Source organism: Juglans microcarpa x Juglans regia, chromosome 1S (assembly GCF_004785595.1).
Source record: "Juglans microcarpa x Juglans regia isolate MS1-56 chromosome 1S, Jm3101_v1.0, whole genome shotgun sequence".
Lineage (NCBI taxonomy): Eukaryota > Viridiplantae > Streptophyta > Magnoliopsida > Fagales > Juglandaceae > Juglans > Juglans microcarpa x Juglans regia.
This window is the reverse complement of record NC_054595.1, coordinates 27,816,050-27,831,234: the sequence shown is the minus strand read 5'-3', so window position 1 is coordinate 27,831,234 and position 15,185 is coordinate 27,816,050. Positions and strand designations below refer to the sequence as shown.

The 15,185-nt window shown below is 36.7% G+C and overlaps 2 protein-coding genes and 1 long non-coding RNA gene across 3 annotated transcripts; 2 read left to right on the top strand and 1 right to left on the bottom strand.

The window, feature by feature from the left end:
• Window positions 1-428: 428 nt before the first annotated feature.
• Window positions 429-7,380, top strand: LOC121247146 (ras-related protein RABF1). The gene is made up of 8 exons (XM_041145490.1): window positions 429-571; window positions 839-915; window positions 1,598-1,681; window positions 1,828-1,922; window positions 2,117-2,222; window positions 5,985-6,074; window positions 6,166-6,252; window positions 7,101-7,380. The coding sequence occupies exons 1-8, from the start codon at window positions 547-549 to the stop codon at window positions 7,137-7,139; spliced, it is 603 nt and encodes a 200-aa protein (XP_041001424.1). The 5' UTR covers window positions 429-546; the 3' UTR covers window positions 7,140-7,380.
• A 1,397-nt stretch (window positions 7,381-8,777) lies between these two features.
• LOC121245948 (U-box domain-containing protein 14-like) lies at window positions 8,778-12,553 on the top strand. Its single transcript, XM_041143882.1, has 4 exons — window positions 8,778-9,654; window positions 9,890-10,006; window positions 10,517-10,930; window positions 11,034-12,553. Exons 1-4 carry the CDS (start codon window positions 9,376-9,378, stop codon window positions 12,105-12,107), a joined length of 1,884 nt encoding a protein of 627 aa, XP_040999816.1. The 5' UTR covers window positions 8,778-9,375; the 3' UTR covers window positions 12,108-12,553.
• Window positions 9,558-15,185, bottom strand: LOC121245955. The gene is made up of 3 exons (XR_005937031.1): window positions 14,390-15,185; window positions 12,338-12,341; window positions 9,558-9,567 (listed from the first exon to the last, which is right to left on the bottom strand). It is a non-coding gene; the product is annotated as an uncharacterized LOC121245955 (long non-coding RNA).

Below are 15,185 nucleotides of genomic sequence, written 5' to 3'. Positions count from 1 at the left end.
AAAATGATAACGGGTTGATCCGATATTGGATCAGGTCAGACTGATATTCATCCATGTTCGTGTGGGTAGGTCGCTCCCAAATATTAAACGGTTTGGTCGGATTGCAGCCCTAACTTTCCTCCATTTTACTTTGTTTTCCCCATGTGCTCAGCCTGAGGCCCCAACGAGTTCTGATATTCACACAAGGCTCGGGCTTTCTGTCATAATATGTTTGAATGGACTACTGGGCCTTAGGCCTTTTAGATGATAGTAGCTTTTGGTCCCTTGAAAGGCTGGGCCAGTCTGGTAAACGTGGTATAAGATGTATAAGAAAATATGGGCTGGATATATTATATATATATATATATATTTTTTTATTTTTCAAGTAATAGTTTTCTAATTTTTTTTTTTTTGGGTAAAGGTGGTCGGTAGTGGCATAAAGACGTATGAGATGGGCTCCACAGAGTGTCAAGTTCACCGGCCATTAACGACCTTGATTCCACCCATAAGCCATTTTTGCAGTCTTTCGCTCTCTCCTCTGAACCATACTTACTGTCTCTGCTCGCCATGGGTTGCTCTTCCTCTATCCCAGGTAATCCTCGCAGACATTTGATTGATTTTGTCGTCCTTCGTTCTAGGGTTTGCAGTGGTTCAGATTGATTGAGCCGGAATTTCTCTTCTAATTTTACTTTTGTTTAACCCAAGGCTAAATACGGATACCCTTATATGGGTTTCCGGAGTTTTTTAAATCAAGGTGCTGGAAATGGGTTTTCAGTAGGGCGATTGTCATTATGTGGGTCTGGTTGTGTGCGACTCTATTTTGATTGAATTGATTGATTGGAGGGTTTAATGTTTGCAGATAGGAATTCTGGGCGGTTGTCCGGCCCGAATTTGGAGAATGGCGGAGTGGCCGACCCAAAAAATCTTCGCGTAAAGGTACCTTTTTTCTAGTGGCAAGATATTCGAATGGCTGTTTCGGTCACCTCTTAGGTTGAGATGATAGCAAGTTGTATATATGCTTTTTGTTTTGTTTTTTCTCGAAAATTTGCACTTGTTGTGGTTGAGGGAGTAAACGAAATGAGAGACATCTTGTAAGATTTTATTTTGGTTCTTTTGTAACTTTATTTGACAATTCATTGTGGACATAAATCTATGCCTTATATTATGGACAGTAGCTGATGCTAATGTCTTGTTTATGATAGTGGATTAATTTACTTGACAATTCATTGGAGCCATTCAAGTTATATTGGCTATGTTTAGGCTCCAATTAGCTGAAAAATTATACATGGCATTGGTCCCAATTAGTGGGGATGAATGATTTGAGCTGAGTATAAAAAAGGATCTTAATAAAATAGTGTTGCATAAATTCTATAAAACTTCAGCTACGGGCCAATTGGCTTTATATTTCAGCTTCATATTTTATACTTTCTAGTGGATTTACTAGACAAAAGGATAATTGCGAAGGAAGAGGCTTTTTTCTTTAATCTTCAACGGTTCATTGCCGGGATAAAGGGAGACTGGGTTAGATGGAATCTTCAAGCCTTGGTGAAATTACTAATGTTCTTATTGTTTAACCCCTTAATGAAAGAATGGAACTGGCTTATTTTGTTTTGTGCAGCTGGTGTTGTTAGGTGACTCTGGAGTTGGCAAAAGCTGTATTGTTCTTCGCTTTGTTCGTGGTCAGTTTGACCCAACATCCAAGGTAAGGAATATGCTACTGTTACACAACACATTTTTTTACGCTATTTTGGTCATTGATGTTCTTTAATGAATATGGGCACCTACTCTTTCTCTTAGCCTACATTTAGGTTATAATAAACTTACATTTGTTGGTTTAAATAATTTCAGGTTACTGTTGGAGCTTCATTCTTATCACAGACAATAGCTTTGCAAGATTCCACAACAGTTAAGTTCGAAATATGGGACACTGCAGGACAGGAGAGGTATTTTTTGTCAACATGCTTAAATGTATGAACTATTTTGCTTAAATGTATGAACTAACTTACGTTCTGAATATTTTAGCAAAATCTCATGCTATAATGTCCTTGTTTCTATTGGAATTCTACTCCATCTCTCCCTTGCCCATGCATACTACTTTCTGCAGGATAACATTAATGATCAATTGTGTCGTGTTCAGATATGCAGCATTGGCACCACTTTACTATCGAGGTGCTGCAGTTGCAGTTGTTGTGTATGATATAACAAGCCCAGAATCATTTGCCAAAGCACAATATTGGGTTAAGGTAAGACGTTTCAGGGATTGCTTATTATTCATTATGATGTTTTGTTTTGTTTGTGTATCTCATTGTAAGATATTCTTTTTTATTTCAGCGCCCCATGTATCTCATTGTAAGATATCCTTATTTTACTGATAAAAATAAAATAAAATTTCAGTTCAAAGTATTAGGGGATGCTTGGGGAATGAGATGAGATGCAAATTTTGTGAATAGTAGTGAGATAATTTGGCCCAGTTTGGATAGTAAAAGTGTTTCATCTCATCATTACAACTTTCCTAAATTCTCACTATCCAAACCGCACCTTAATGTTTTATGGGATTTTGGAAAATGATAGAGAATGAATAAAAAATATTATAAAGTTAAAAAATTGTTAGAATATAATTTATTAATATAATTTTTATTTTAGGATTTGAAGAAATTTGAATTGTTTTTTGTTTGAAAGTTTGAGAAAGTTATAATGATTAGTTTGAAAGTATTTGTATTTGAGTGATATTTGGGAAGCAAATGGGATGAGATGAGATAGGATGAGATGGGATGATACCAAAACTATTTCCAAACATCTCCTTATAGTGCAAAGGGTTTGGGGGAAAGGACCAAACTTTATGATAACCTTTTCACTAGTGGCAAGTGACCTTCATGATGGGGCTTTACATTAAGGTTAAGCACCTATTCTAGAATTGAATTGAGTCATAATTTATTCGCATTGAAGGTAAAAACTTTTTAAAAATTTGATATTAAAAATTTAAAAGTTATAAAAAATTTGATCTTAATAGTTTAAGATGGCTAAATATCAGAAAAAAAAATTGCAAGTTTATTCGTCTCCCTCCCCAGCCTTCTTTAGGAAACATTTAAGGCACCGAGGAGTCAAGGACGATTGTAAGTGTTTTGTTGCAACACACTTTGTTTATATTCTTTATTGCCCATATTCGTAGAACAATATGATCTGATTGATGTAATCATACCTGGTGACCTTTTGTGGGATTACATGTTATTAAGACTGTTCATCTGGGTTTCGAACTGGGTACCAGGGTATACCCAACCTATCCCTGGTTTCAAATCCAGGCCGGGTTCCTGCCCCGCTTAGCCTGGGTTATAACCCTGTCCGGAACCCAGATGAATCTGGGTTTCGGTCTGTACTCGGTTTTTTTTTTTTTACAAAATCTTTATGTTATTAATTTTTTGTCAAAAAAAAAGAGTAATGTTGAAAAGCAATAAAGCATAATGTTTTTTTTTTATTTTTATCTAAAAGCCTATATTTCAAGAAATCATGTTAAAAAGAATAATCCTAATACATTGAAGATAGTCCATAATAATAAAAATATATCAATATAATTTTCTTTTGTATACTTCTTATGTACACGGGCGATGCCAATTTCATTCGTATGAATAAAATCTTGATTACTTATAAAAAAAAAATATCAAAATAGAAAACTAAATTTTATGAAAAAAATAACTAAAGTTAGAAACTAATTACCATTTTAACTAAATGCATGCAAAAGAAAATTTTATACAATATTCTGTAAAATGCATGCAACACTTAATGCAATTCACTACATGTTACATTATTTTGTATTTATACATTACATTATAAAACACAAAAATGACAATATATGAATTATGCAATCAGTAGCATGGTCTTTATACGCCATGTGAGCCAATTATATCCCAGCTGTGCCAACATTCCTCTTTCCTGGCCAAAATTAAGCAAAAAGTACATGAAAAAGATAAAGAAGAAAAATGAACCTTTGCAGATTTAACCAAAAGACTGGTCATTAAAATAAGGAAAAAATCCTACATTAGTAAAATAAGAATAAAAAATGCTCCTTAGCATCCTGCAACATCGAAGAACATCATCTAAGCAAAAATGCTATAACTTTGTATTACTGCAGTTCTTAAAATTTTATGGTATAAGATGACTTACAATCTATTCATGTTTGTCATGCTTCAGCCAAAATATTTTGAGATAGATGGATTCCTCTCTTTGGAAAAGCATTTGCGGATGCTTGAAGGATTATGGTAGCTGGAGATAGGAAGTATTCAAGGTGTTTAGCTGTGTATCTCTCTTGACTGATGTGCCTTTTGCGATTTGGTGTTAGAGGACTAGCTGAGTTTTGAGATTAGCTAGCACAATGACTTAAATCATGTAAAATGAGTCAACCCACACCTGCTCAGCTTCCTTACTCTGTCTCTGATCTGGTACCTCTAACCTCAACAACCAAAGTCTCCATGTGAGATTGGAAGGTCAAGTAGGTGAAACTTGGTTTTGCTTTTTGGTTTTGTCTTTCTATTTTAGAAGGGGGAGTAGACATATCACACATGGGACTCTGTGGTTTTGACAACGTTAATAGAGATGGCACAAAAAAGGACAGGCAAGCCCCACATTGGGGTTAGGATTATTTGAAAACAGAACCCCATTCCACATTTTTTATATATTCATTTGTTTTATGTATTTATAAATATAAGGCATTTTGTCTTTGCAATTATTCGTCTATTTTTCGTGCTTAGAAAAATGTTTATTTATTTTTCCTTTGTTCAACTAAACAAATCTAACCCATAAAAATACTCCTCAAACATTCAAACATTCTCATCAAAACAAACCCAAAATCAACAAAGAGAGAACAAAACAAACAGAGAGAAGAAAACATACCCAAAAGCTAGCGGCAGTCTAGGCTAAACAACATACCCTTACTCCTTGACCACCAATCACAACTAACACAATAATAACAACAAAGAATCTAAGCTAAACAAAAATCTAACAAATACCACCGCACACCAATGTCACAAAGAATCCATGAGTTATAAAAGCTCAACAGAGGGTTTCGAGTAACTGACCCTTTTCGAGAATCATGTTCCTTATGGTCTGAGCGGCTGTTGCGTTGAAGACCTCTTCAACCCCGTTGACGAAAGTGACGGTGATTTAGGGTGGGTGGTTGGTGCCTCGCCTAGATCCTCAAAAAAGCAAAACAACCTTGGTAGATCTAGCCAACCAAAATACTACTCACGCACTACCACAACATAACAGGTTGTAGATCTGGGTGACGAAATAGAACCCAAAAAGAAAAGAGCAGATCTAGCCAAACAGCAGCCTAGTCACCGACGGCAATGGCTAGGGTTTCGGCAAGAGAGAGAGGGGGGTTAGACTTAGAGAATGTGAGTCAGAGGGTTTAGAGAATGTGAGACAGAGAAGAGAGAGAGAGAGAGAGAAGGCTTCTTCAAAAATATATATATATATATATATATATAAACCGGGTACAGGGTTTTAAACTCGGTACCCGGGTGTCATACCCGTACCCGGACCGTGTATGTCCAGGTTGGGTAATGCGGCTTCCGGACCGGTTATTCGGGTTCCGGACCAGGCTGGGATGAAACCCGGTCCGCTTGAATAGGTCTACATGTTGTGCTTTACTGATAATTGTGCCAACAAAATTAGCCTAATGTTACTGGCGTATAGCAGTGCATAACTTTTGACAGAAGTTCCTTAGTTGGAACTTTGAAACACACCATTGATGCTTCACATAGCGCCTAAGTATGCTCTTGAAATTTTTTATTTATGGATTAATTTTGTTAATTGCTTCATGATAAGGTTGCATGATATCAATTGGTAATACTTAAAGTTGGGAATCAGACTGAGAAGTAATTGGGCCGGTAATTAGGTGTTGGTAGTGGTTGGGTGACCATCGGTTGCCCTAGATTTAGTTGGTAATTAGTTCCCATGGTTGACATGCAAATTTGCATTTTCAAACAATTGATGAATATGTCATTATACAGGAGCTACAAAAACATGGAAGTCCTGATATAGTCATGGCCTTAGTTGGTAACAAAGCTGATCTTCAAGAGAAGCGGGAAGTGCCGGTTCAGGCAAGTGCAGTACTCAGTTTGATACATTCTGTATACCTACAAAGTAACATTCATTTTTCATGTTATAACATATCCAGTTTTTGTCTTGCAGGATGGCATTGACTATGCGGAGAAGAGTGGAATGTATTTTATCGAGACATCTGCAAAGACTGCAGATAATATAAATCAGCTATTTGAGGTATTTTTGAAATTGACTTTATAGAAATATCCATTTTCTGTTAGCAGCTATAATCGACCATAACAACTTCATATGATTGCAATTGGGGGGGGGGGGGGGGGGGGGGGGGTTTCTTCTTTTTGTTGGTCCTGTTAACAGAGACCAAAGTTTTAGTTTATGGTTACCATTACAAAAATAAAAGGTGAGCATCCTCAACGGATTAGTCAAAGTTGAAGGACATTTTTTTATGAATGTAAGAAAAATTTGACTTTTAGCTATTCCATTCACTTAAATCTCTACATTGGAATAGTTATTTTTTCATTATATAACAATAAAATAATATAAGATGAATTTGGTTTTGGTTATTTACATCAAATCTCCACAATGGATTATCCATTTATTCATTATATAGTAATGAGTAACTAATAATTTTAAAATATTTAATTTTTTTAATTATTAATTTATTTTATTTTATCATATTATACTATTCTACCTATTATATATTAATTAATAATCATATTCTAATTAAATTAATATATCACTAACTCAAATTAATATATCAATTTTGATAAAATATGTGATAGAAATAAATGAGAAATAAATAATTGATAAAATATGTATTTGATGTATGTATAGTAACTTTCAAATTTGAAAAAACTTTTGAAAGTCACTGTAGCTAAATTCTAAATAAATTATTAGAAATTTAACTAATCCATTGTGAGTATAATTTGCTCTCTAATAGTTAAATATTCAATGGGTTTAACTTTTAACTAATCCATTGAGGATGCTAGATAGGTTATCTGTAGAATACATGGTCTTTGAAATTATATGCAATTAGAAGAGTAACCATTGTTCCTTTCTTCTGGCAGGAAATTGCCAAGCGGCTACCCCGCCCGCCCTCTTCATGAATGCAGGACCTTGAAAGTTAGAACCGAATCAACTAAAGAATGGGTCAAGTTGTTGGGAGCCCTTTATCTGCCTGTAATATTACCCAGCTTGTGTATATTGTGATCTTTATATGTCATACTTTGGAATTTTATATGCTGTGGTTCGAACTCAGACCTTTCAATTGGAGCTGTAAGATTCAGAATCACACTTGTCAAAACGGCTTGAATTCAAAATTGAACTGAACACGGCTATTGGAAGGAATCCCACAATTATTGCATTATGTCATAGCTACTTTAGTACAATCTAGAGAAATAATGCTCCAAAATGTTTATAATACTTTATATATACGTTGGAACTATTGAGAGATGTTTAATAAAATAACATACTTGTAAAATAACATACTTGTGAAGTTGATTGATCTACTCGATATCATCTTAATCCATTCATTTCGTTAGTATGCTCATCATGCATACTTTACGTATAGTTGTAGTGAATGCCCAATATATATTCTCCTTTTTTTTTTTTAATTTATTTAAACAATCCTGAGGGGTCGGTTTAATTTCAGGAGCATTGCTAAGTACAATTCTTGTATTACAAGTCTAGTTAATTTTATCTTTAATTTTTTTTAAAATTATAATAATATTCTTATCAAAATGGTACTTTTTTGTATTTAATGAAAGGTTTGCACATGTAGTCTCTATTTGGAGATTGTAAATAGAATTTCTTTAATTTCAATAGAAACAATGCTACGTACAGTCTCCATTTAGAAATTGCTATGCAAGCTCAGACAATTTTATTTTTAAAATTTTTTAAAATTATAAAAATATTTCTCTTAAAATGATATTTTTTCACATTTAATAAAAGGCTTGCACATACAATCTTAAAGTGAGGACTGCAACTAAAATTTCCTTTCAGTAGCCCTAGAACCCCCACTTTTTGAAAGTTAGGCTTAGACTTACAGCTTAAATGCAAGCCGGTCGAGTTAGTAGGTTTGGAGGGTGGGATAAGAAATAAAATTATCATCTTATCATTACACATTTTTTAAATTCTCATATAAAATATAATAAACAATTCAACTTTTTCAAATCTCAATTCACTTTTTTCAAATTGCAAAACAATAATAATATTAAAACATAATTTTAAACTCTCAAACAAAATACACTTAGGCTTCATTTGGAAACACAACTTATCTCAATTCATTATTATAATTTTTTCAAATCTCAACACAAAATATAATAAATAATTTAACTTTTTCAAATCTCAAAACAATAATAATAATAATAAATAATAATATTCTAATAATATTTTATCAACTCAACTCAACTCAACTCACTTAGCTGCGTTTGGATGTTGAAATGAGTTGAGTTGAGTTGAGTTAAGATGATAAAATATTATTAGAATATTATTTTTTAATATTATTATTATATTTAAGATTTAAAAAAATTGAATTGTTTATTATATTTTGTATTAAAATTTGAAAAAATTATAATAATGAATTGAGATGAATTGAGATGAATTTAATTTTTTTAAATTTTAAAATAATAATAATATTAAAAAATAATATTTTAATAATATTCTATCATCTCAACTCATCCTACTTCAACGTCGAAACAGACTCAATTTTCATCTCACTCCAAACTGTCATAAATGTGGCCAGGCCTAGGCTTTCAAGTGGGTGGCTTCTCGGAAAGATCCCCGACCGCCTAGTTGACAATTCTTCGCGGGAAGGAAAAACGACTGCGTTGATGTTGATGATAACAACGGCAATGGTGCCCGTTCCACATTCCTCGCAGTGTCGGATCAAGATTTTCTTTTCTACGGGTCGATGGAAACTAAGGACATTTTTGTGACAAACGATTTAATATTTGTCACAAATGAGATGATCTCTTCTTCTTCTTCCCTGTCCCTGTTCCAACAACTACCCGACCCCAAACATTCAACTATTCAACTACCAAGCACTGAAATCAATTCAAGACTTGGTGATCAATTCTCTTCCTCATTATTATATACAATATTATTTTATTTAAACTACATAAATTCTATAATTCTTTCTTTTTTGTTTTTGTCCTAAACCTCATCAGTCATCCTCTACCTCTTACAGAAACCCATTCTTCCTCTGCAAATCTATTATGCATTTCTGGCTTTCCAATTTTACCCTCCCCATCCCAATCCCAATCCCACGCGTGATTTCAATCCGATTCTAGGTGTGTTTTTTTGGATTGTTTCCTTCTGCCCAATTCCGAGGATTTTGAGCGCATGGGTCCGACTGACGATCCGGAGGACTCGGTGCTGAGTCGCCTCGTCGAGTCCGTGGAGACGATCTCCGAGTTTCCCGACTGCCGAAATGTCTACAAGAAGATGTACGGGAACCTGGTTCGGAGAGTCAAGCTCCTCAGCCCTCTCTTCGAGGAATTGAGGGACAGCGACGAAGAGCTCGCCGAAGATGATCTGAAGGTCCTGGAATCGCTGGCAGTGACTCTGGATTCTGCTAAAGATGTTCTCCGGTCGGTCAATGGAGGGAGCAAACTCTATCAGGTACCGTTCTAACTGAATTGCTTTCCGTTCGGTTTGCCAAGAACGGGAAAGTTTTAACTTTCGAGTGTTTTTCATCTTTCATACATTTTGTGAGTAACCAAACGGGAATCTTATTCGAGGTTATGCAATTGAATAAAATTTCTCCATTTTCTATTATTTTTCCCTCTTAGCAAACGCAGAATTATTTTCATTTAAATCATTTGTTTTGAGTTAAGCAACGTCTAACTTGTCACAGGCTCTGCAAAGGGCAAAGACTGCACAGAAGTTCCAACAGGTGACGGAACAAATTGAAGCTGCGCTGAGTGAGATTCATTATGATAATCTTGATATATCTGAGGAGGTCCGCGAACAGGTGCTTTTACTAATTACTACCCAGCTTATTTTGAAGAGAGTGAACTTCGTTCAATTTTTATGCTAACTTACATCATGTAGTTCAGCATCATCCTACTCTTTTAGTTCCATTTTGGAGAGAGAGAGAGAGAGAGAGAGAGAGAGAGAGAGAGAGTGTGTACTAGCCATAAGTGTTATCCAAAATGGGACTTCTAGGGCCACCAAGAGGTGGTCTCCAGAGTTTCTACTGAGAAGCCTAAAATGCACTTTTTTTTGTGTTTTTTTTTTCAACCATTTTTTAAATCACTTTAAACTTTTAAAAAAAAATTCACAAGCTCATTTAAAAACACTTCCTTAATAATTAATAAAAATAAATAAAAAAAAATCGGTAGCTTTTATTAGGATGCAGATATAATTTCCCTGTTCAAAATATTGATCATTGATGACTTTTCACAAAAAGTAATATTGTCAGGTCACGGAATAGCAGATTTGAGAGTTTGACAGTAGGTGGGACATGTTTGATTTCTTTCAGATTGAACTAGTACATGCTCAATTCAGAAGAGCCAAAGGAAGATTGGACTCCTTTGATTTTCAACTGGACCTTGATTTAGCCATAGCACAGAAAGAAAAGGACCCTGAGCATGCAGTACTTAAAAGACTTTCAGAAAAGCTGCATCTCAAGACTATCAATGATGTAAAGAAAGAATCACTCGCATTCCATGAATTGGTTATCTCGTGTAGTGGCGCTCCAGGGGACAGCTTTGAAGTAATGTCATCCTTGCTTAAGAAGATTAAAGACTGGGTACTGATGGCAAATCCACAATTTGACACCTCCGAGGGCGAAAGAGGCTTGATTAAGCACAGATCTCCAGTTATCCCAGATGATTTCAGATGTCCAATATCTCTTGAATTGATGAGAGATCCTGTGATTGTCTCTACTGGACAGGTAAATAACCTGGCAGCAGCCTTCCCAGTTTAAGGTTACAACTGTATACTGTAACCATAGCCATTACTGGTGACCTACTTTACCTTTTCCTTCCTTTTTACAGACATATGAAAGGTCCTGCATTCAAAAATGGCTTGATGCAGGACATAAAACCTGTCCCAAGACACAGCAGACACTGTTGCACGCGGCCCTAACACCGAACTATGTTTTGAAGAGTCTGATTGCTTTATGGTGTGAGAACAATGGTGTTGAGCTGCCAAAAAAGCAAGCAAATTGCACGAGCAAGAAATCAGGATGCAAAGTTTCGGACTGTGATCGTGCTGCTGTTGATGCCTTATTGGAAAAATTAGCAAGTGGGATTCCGGAACAGCAAAGAGCAGCTGCTGGTGAGCTAAGGTTGCTTGCAAAGAGGAATGCAGATAATAGAGTATGTATTGCTGAAGCAGGAGCCATACCACTTCTTGCAGAACTATTATCCTCTCCAGATCCCCGAACACAGGAGCACGCTGTTACAGCACTTCTCAACCTTTCCATCAATGAGAGTAACAAGGGAACTATTGTAAATGCGGGCGCCATTCCTGATATAGTAGATGTGTTGAAAAATGGCAGCATGGAAGCAAGAGAAAATGCAGCTGCAACTCTTTTCAGTTTGTCTGTAATAGATGAATATAAGATGAAAATAGGAGCAGCAGGAGCTATCCCAGCTCTTATAACGTTGCTTTGTGATGGGACTCCAAGAGGGAAGAAGGATGCTGCCACCGCTATTTTCAATCTTTCAATCTATCAGGGTAACAAGGCAAGGGCTGTGAAGGCTGGTATCGTGGGCCCACTGATGAGATTGCTGAAGGATGCTGGAAGTGGGATGGTGGATGAAGCACTAGCAATTCTAGCAATTCTCGCAAGCCATCTTGAAGGGAAGGCAGCAATTGGTCAAGTTGAGCCAATTCCTGTTTTGGTGGAGATCATAAGAACTGGTTCCCCACGCAATCGGGAGAATGCCGCTGCAGTATTGTGGTCTCTATGCACAGGTGGTTTGGAGCAGTTGAAATTAGCGAGAGAGCTTGGTACAGAAGAGGCATTGAAAGAACTGTCTGAGAATGGCACCGACAGGGCCAAGAGAAAAGCTGGAAATATTTTAGAGCTCCTTCAACGAATTGAAGTGGATGCTGAAACGTAAAATTCCAACCGTGTTTTAGTAGTCTTTTGGTGCCATTGTTGACCTGAAGAGAGTATAGTTGCTACATATCTTTCAGAAGATTGTGAAGGATAAGATGGGTTGAAGTTTATCAGACAGCTCTCACCCGTGCAAAGGTAGAAACCTTATCAACTGTTCCACTTTTAATCAGACCAGTATTTTCAGCCATAACACGGGGTAGCATGCATCAACATTTGGAAAGATTTTCATACCTTTCTCGGATTTTGCAAGAGAAGCAAGAAACTGAAGAATAGGGTACATCGCTAACTCTATCTTTCTTGCTTCATCCATTTTACGAGTTATTTGTATATGATAAAGCAAGAAAGTATTTTCACTTTCATGTGTATATTTGAACTATAGTAAATGTTACAGGCTGTGTATAATGCTTGTTACAGTGGTAAAATCTATAAAGGTGAATGTTTTTGCAAGGATCACTTGGGGTGACGGCAAGACACTTCCAAGAATTAAATGGATTTTTTTATTTTAATTTAAGTTCAAGTCACTATTTGACGGGACTTTCCCAAAGTATAAAGAGCCCATTTTCCTTTTTCTGGTAATAGCGCCAGACACCGAGGCACACGGTCATGAGTTAAGAGGAAATGCCGATTCTTTGGCCACAGGAAAATTTCCACAATGACTGGAAATACTCTTTTTTTTTTTTCTTTTTCAATTCAAATCAAAGAAGAGAGGAATGCCATTTGATTCCTCTCACTTCGCAAAGTCATGGCAGGAAAAGATGAAGGGAAAAGCAGTAAATGTTAATCTCAATAAGCTAAGAAAGATATCATCAGTCCAATGTAGCCGACAAGATACGCGTGCTGCTCTTGTATATGTCCCGTATTCTTGTGCTATTGCCTACTTTTTGATCAATAAAAATATGTGTACTGATAAAAACAAAAGATACCGAGATAATTTAAATTTCAAGGATATAGTAGTGTGTGTGTGTGTGAGAGAGAGAGAGAGACAATTGCCTGAAGGGTCAAATAGTCGTTCAAGAATAAATTGCCTAGATGATGCAATTTCATAATAAAAATGAAACATAAGTCAGATCAATTGAGTCCTTGTTGCAATGGCTTCTTGACTTATCACATGGATGGACTCGATGTGATTCTATGGACACAAAAATAAGTGGTGTTGCAGAGGATCGAGACCATCTTATGGTCATGTTCCCGTTCCATAAGATCTATATGTCAGCATGTTAGATGCCCTACCTAATAAGTTATGTTTTCCATTATTTGTGTACATCCCAGTTTTAAAAGTTATATCATCCCAAGATTCTGTTATGATCCTATTGTAATGCGGGGTGGTTTGCTGAAAGGTACCTTGGCTTGCAACGCAGCATTTCAACTTATGGCAGGATTGAGCAGTGGGGTGTCCTAATATGTGGTCGTTTTATTGGACATTCTAGAACAGCAGTCGGTTACGAGTTTCCTCACGGCATTGGACAGACATTCTGACACTACTCAAATTATTCCTTTTCCACTTTAATGCTTTCTGTTTTTTTAATTTTTGAAGGGAATTGTTATCCCGTATATAAGAAGTAGAACTTAGATGGGAGAGGTATTTTATTATGCAGAATTTTCAACTTGTATGAACCCTAAACTTGAAGGTTGGATTGACCTCGAATCAATCCCAAGCTTATGAGATTATCCCTTTCTTTCAATCTATTTTTGCAGTTTTCATTCATTAGTCTCAGATAGCTAGCAGGTTGCTAACAAATGATATCTAGAGCCCAACGATCCTTCATGGGGGACGGCGTAAGCTCCAACAAACAGAAAGCAAATTTGTAGTTGATGTAAAAGATTCTTGACAAAATGTTCCATCTCACAGATTTAGTCAACCGATACCATGAAAACCACAAGGTTTTCAAGCAATCCTTCATGGACTGGCAAGACAAGGTTGCATAGGAGGAAGAAGAAAAGGCAGTAGAGGTGGAGGAGATGGTGGCAGTGCCCATGGTAGCTGTTCCCAAAGAAATTCTTCTTTCGTTTGTTCTCAAATATTCTTTCGATAATCCCATCTTATTGTCTCAACCTCCAGACTCCCCTCTCTGGATTTCGTTTCTCTCTTCCATTAACATGCCATCATATATTTCAACGATCCCATTTTATTTTAATAAGGGATGCAGGATGCTTCTATACACCTCGTTTGGCATCCTCCATGGAAGACATACATTACAGAAGACTTAACCATCCTCCAAGACCATCTCAAAACCCAGAAATTGTCAGTCTCAAAATCCATTTTTTCCCTCATTGAGCTCGAACACCGAGACTGGGTCGTAATGTAGATATCAGAGATGGTGACTCAGATGTGAAACTCGTTGCTCTTGACCCCGGTGAGCCTCCTCATGAGGCGGTCCTCCACAAAAGCCATGACCTCGGTGTAGTACGAAATTGAGCAGAAGAGGTGCTCCTTGCACTTTTGTTTCACCCAGGCAAAGCCCGTGGTGTGGTTGTAGCTCACCTCAGTGACGCCGTCCAGAGGGGAAGCCTTTTGGGAAAGTGATCCCTCCAAGGAGCTCCTGAGATTTCTGCTTGCATAGTGCTTCACCATGGTAGATCTTCACATCGTCTCTGTGGTTTGGCACATGATCAATAAAGGAATGATGGGGTTGCCCGTGGCCACCATCAGTTTAGGGACATTTTCCTCTCCACTCTTATCCTCAATTATTATTGTTGCAGAGTTCAGTTCCGCAGCCATGGAAGAAGACCAGGTGAAGGAGCCACCTCGCCAGAAAGGACCTCTGTTCCACTCTGAAAACGCAGCAATCAAAAGCCGTAACAACAACAATTTCTCAATATCCGTTGTGGTATTTTCGGTGTTCTTTTTCGAGGTCTTCATGTACAATGAAGACTGGAAGTCCATTGCTGATTTTTCCATCCTCAAGAGTCCAAGCAACGAGAAATCCAAGAATTCCAATAAGAGAATTCCAAGGAAAAACAAGAACCGGTGGATTTGAAACCGATTCTAGCAAAGGAAGTCGATGAGCATAGTGAATCCCTTTGCGGAAGTCGTGGTGGAGATTACAGTGCAGGGGACTTTTGGATTGACTAAGGGATT

Bases quoted from the DNA above. Each gene is read 5' to 3' on its own strand.
- LOC121247146 (XM_041145490.1), top strand. From the start codon at position 547: ATGGGTTGCTCTTCCTCTATCCCAG. The intron at 916-1,597 runs GTACCTTTTTTC...TGTTTTGTGCAG, and splicing joins CAAAAAATCTTCGCGTAAAG to CTGGTGTTGTTAGGTGACTC. The intron at 2,223-5,984 runs GTAAGACGTTTC...GTCATTATACAG, and splicing joins AAGCACAATATTGGGTTAAG to GAGCTACAAAAACATGGAAG.
- LOC121245948 (XM_041143882.1), top strand. From the start codon at position 9,376: ATGGGTCCGACTGACGATCCGGAGGACTCGGTGCTGAGTCGCCTCGTC. The intron at 9,655-9,889 runs GTACCGTTCTAA...AACTTGTCACAG, and splicing joins GAGGGAGCAAACTCTATCAG to GCTCTGCAAAGGGCAAAGAC. The intron at 10,007-10,516 runs GTGCTTTTACTA...GATTTCTTTCAG, and splicing joins CTGAGGAGGTCCGCGAACAG to ATTGAACTAGTACATGCTCA.